Source organism: Apaloderma vittatum, unplaced genomic scaffold (assembly GCF_000703405.1).
Source record: "Apaloderma vittatum isolate BGI_N311 unplaced genomic scaffold, ASM70340v1 scaffold9398, whole genome shotgun sequence".
NCBI classification, from domain to species: domain Eukaryota; kingdom Metazoa; phylum Chordata; class Aves; order Trogoniformes; family Trogonidae; genus Apaloderma; species Apaloderma vittatum.
In genome coordinates, this window is record NW_009732391.1 from 5,303 (window position 1) to 8,615 (window position 3,313).

The 3,313-nt window shown below is 38.2% G+C and overlaps 1 protein-coding gene across 1 annotated transcript in view; it reads left to right on the forward strand.

Moving 5' to 3' along the window:
- Positions 1 to 3,101, forward strand: part of LOC104278509 (FSD1-like protein) — a gene marked incomplete at both ends in the record, with an annotated part of 5,309 nt that extends 2,208 nt beyond the window's left edge. The window contains one exon of the mRNA XM_009875511.1: positions 3,000 to 3,101. Within this exon, the coding sequence (XP_009873813.1) occupies positions 3,000 to 3,101 (102 nt within the window). The remainder of the gene's footprint in view (positions 1 to 2,999) is intronic.
- Positions 3,102 to 3,313: the final 212 nt, after the last annotated feature.

Here is a 3,313-nt window from a genome sequence, read left to right on the forward strand (position 1 = left end):
TTCCGATATGTCTATTTTAAGTCTTTCTAAAGTTTCTTTACAAACAGAGATTTACCCACATCCAAGGACTCTTAGGACTTAGATGCTTAAAGAATAAATGCTTCTCAGTGCACAGCTTTCAGGAGAAATAAAACTATGGCGTGCTGAATTATTCTACCTTATAGTGAAGAAAAACTGAAGTTAGTCTTGCAATAAAATGGTTCTTGAACTAAAAAATGTTTTGATAGTTGTTCATCTGGCAGTTTGACTGCTGAAATTTTCTGTCAATTCTGTTAATATCTGTTAATTTTCTGATATTTAGCCTAATTTAATCAAGCTCAGGTGTAGTTGAACCAAGTTCTGGAAGCTTGTCAGTGTGGTACAACTGCATCAAGAATTGTTGCCCAGTATCTGTATTGAACAGCTGAGCTGCTACTTAGAAGAGGATGGAGACAAGTGGAATGTTACGGATCACTGACACAGTTGTTAAGCACCCTGCTTGTCTTTCAGCTGAGGCTACTCTCTGACTTCAGGCCTAAAGGATGTCCTCTTTACTTGATGACTGACAAGGCTTCCTCTGTAACTGAAACACTGCAAGAGTGGTTTTCTTGACAATCAGTCCACCAAATCAAATTAACAGATGAGAAATTATGCTGAATGTATTAATTCAAGCCATTATCTTTGGCTGGAACTGATAATTAACTTCAAGGAAACCAAGGAACTTCAGTGAGGTCTAAACATTGTGTTTAGGGGAATGGCGTTGCTCAATTTATTGTCCTTTTAAAGTGCTTGTGCTGTAGTTAGTCTTGTGTCGTTGACTAGATGCTCTTGTTGAGAATAAGCTGTAACTTAAAATACCAGGACTACATAATGGTGGAAAAGGGTGAGGATTTAATACTTAAACTGATCCTTCCCAGATCTTAACTTTCCTTGAAAGTTAAGGCCAAACCCAGAAATTTTCCTTAAACTCTTGTTTTTAAAAGATACTAATTCATTTTTGGGGCAGCATATTTTGATGACACTGAAGTATTTATGTTTAACTCCCAAATGTAGATGCGGCACACTGAAGTGCTAGGGGAAGCATCCAGTTACTGTGTGATTTCTGCAAAGATATTTGAAAATGGCTCTGGCATTTGCTTCTTCCTGAGGTGTTTGCCCAGGACGTTTTGGGTGTATCATGGAGTGTCTGAGTTTGTCAGCACTGGATATCCTCCAAAGAGAAGAGCAGCTGCGTTAAGGGAATGACAACTTGCCATCTGCTTCAGAAGTTATCTGGAAACTTTGTACATACCTCTAGCTGTTGGACTGTTTCCTTGTTGCTATTTTAGAGCAGCTGTGTTAAGGGAATGACAACTTGCCGTAACAGCGTGCTTCAGAAGTTATCTGGAAACTTTGTACATACCTCTAGCTGTTGGACTGTTTCCTTGTTGCTATTTTATCCTTGAACAGTAAATCTGAGGGGCTGCTGGCAGCTGACCCAGGTCACCTTGCCACACTTGCCAAAGAGTTCTGCTTTTGAAGTGTGTGAGACTGGTCTGTTGTCCAAGTTGATGTAACTGTTTGCTGCTTTTGAGACAGGGTGGACTTGTTCTGAGCTGTTACAGTAAGTATTGCGTAGTTACCAAAAGCAGCAACATCAAAGAAAGAACTCTCCAAACCAAGTGATAGTTTAGAAAGCTGGCATTTTATTAGCAAAGTTGACCAAGTTTGGATGCTAGATGAAACAAGCATACTGCATCACAAAACTGTAACACATTTATTTTGTAACTTACTGGTACAAAGACATCTAATTTGCCACTAATTCTACAGTTACTGGTTAGTGATAAAGGTTGCATTCATTATGAGTTAAGTATATTAAAATTAGCTTCACCTCTCATGTAAATTAGCACACATGCTCCCTGCTGGTCTGGGGGGGGAAGTTTTCAGCCCTTTGAATTGAGTCGGTGGTCGTGATCTCCCACTGCTGCGTTTAGTTTTGGCTCACTTTCAGCATTTTGTAAACAGTTTATGTTTGGTACCTCCTAATCTCCATAATGGGGCTTTTGACTAGAAGATCCTTTCTTAAGTCCGGTTCTGCACACCCCCAAGGATGAACAGCTCTTTAAAACTTTCTAAACAACAGTCTACTTGCTATCTCTAGATATACACTATCTTATTATCTTTTCTACTAACTGGTTAGGAAATGTCTTTATTGCCTTTTCCTGTCCGTGAAGCAGCATTCTTTGAAAGACTGAAATACTGCTCTTACAGCAGTAAAAATTGTTCTGCCATTCTTATGGCAACAACACGAGAAAAACAGATAGAGGTTGAATGACAATGTAAAAGCTGTTGGCGGGTTTAAAGTGTGCATCTTCTTTAACCTACAGTATGTTTACCGTCTTGCAGCATATTAAAAACTAATCTTATTAGGCATATATCCATACTATGCAATACTGGAAATACTCTATGAACTGTTTTATATACTGGGAATGGTAGTTTACTAATGATAGGGTTTTAGTTAATAACAAAAGAAATTTCTGTTCTGCTCTTCTCCCTCTGTTCCATTTCCACTGCTATCCCCACTTGTTATACTGCAATACTGATTTTTCAGGACTGTCTTGTGACAATTCTAGAGCTGATTTGGGGTGAAATTATTGCCTTTTTCAAGATCGCTAACACTTTAAACAGTATTGGTTCATCGATGAAACACAGTTCTGTAGACAGAAATGGTAGTACGCGCAGATATAAGCACTTTGCTTCTGAAATCCTGATATTGGGAGAAACAGGCCTTAAAATGAAATCTGGCTTTTAAATCAGACTATACCACCTATCCACCTCTTCCCGCTTTGGATTTATAGGATGTGCTATATATCACTGTGAAGTTCTGGTTAACATGTGTCAGAGATAATAGCCTTGATTAGACAAGGTAGCAAGTTGTTACAAATGCATAGCAAAGCCATGCAGTTCTAGTACTGGTAATTTATAAACTTCTTTTTAATGTGAATGAATTAAATTTTTCTTACTTTCTGTTTTTGCTTAAGGATCAGCTTAGCCAATGTAGTAATGCCCTAGAGAGTTCTGAAGAGCTGCTGGAACTTGCTGCACAGTCGCTGGACATAAAGGACCCTGTGGAATTCTTAAAGGTAGAAAACATTGAACAGATGTGTATAAGGCATTTGGTATTTGTCTCAATTTGAGATATCCTTTTAGTTACTGTACTGGGCCATGCAAACCAGGAATAATGAGAGTAAGGATGGAGAAGTGTATAAAAGTACGGTTAATGCTCTATTCAGGAGGCCAAGTCAAGCACTGTAGTATTGAAATTTTTTGTGATCTCTAAATTTTTTTTATATGT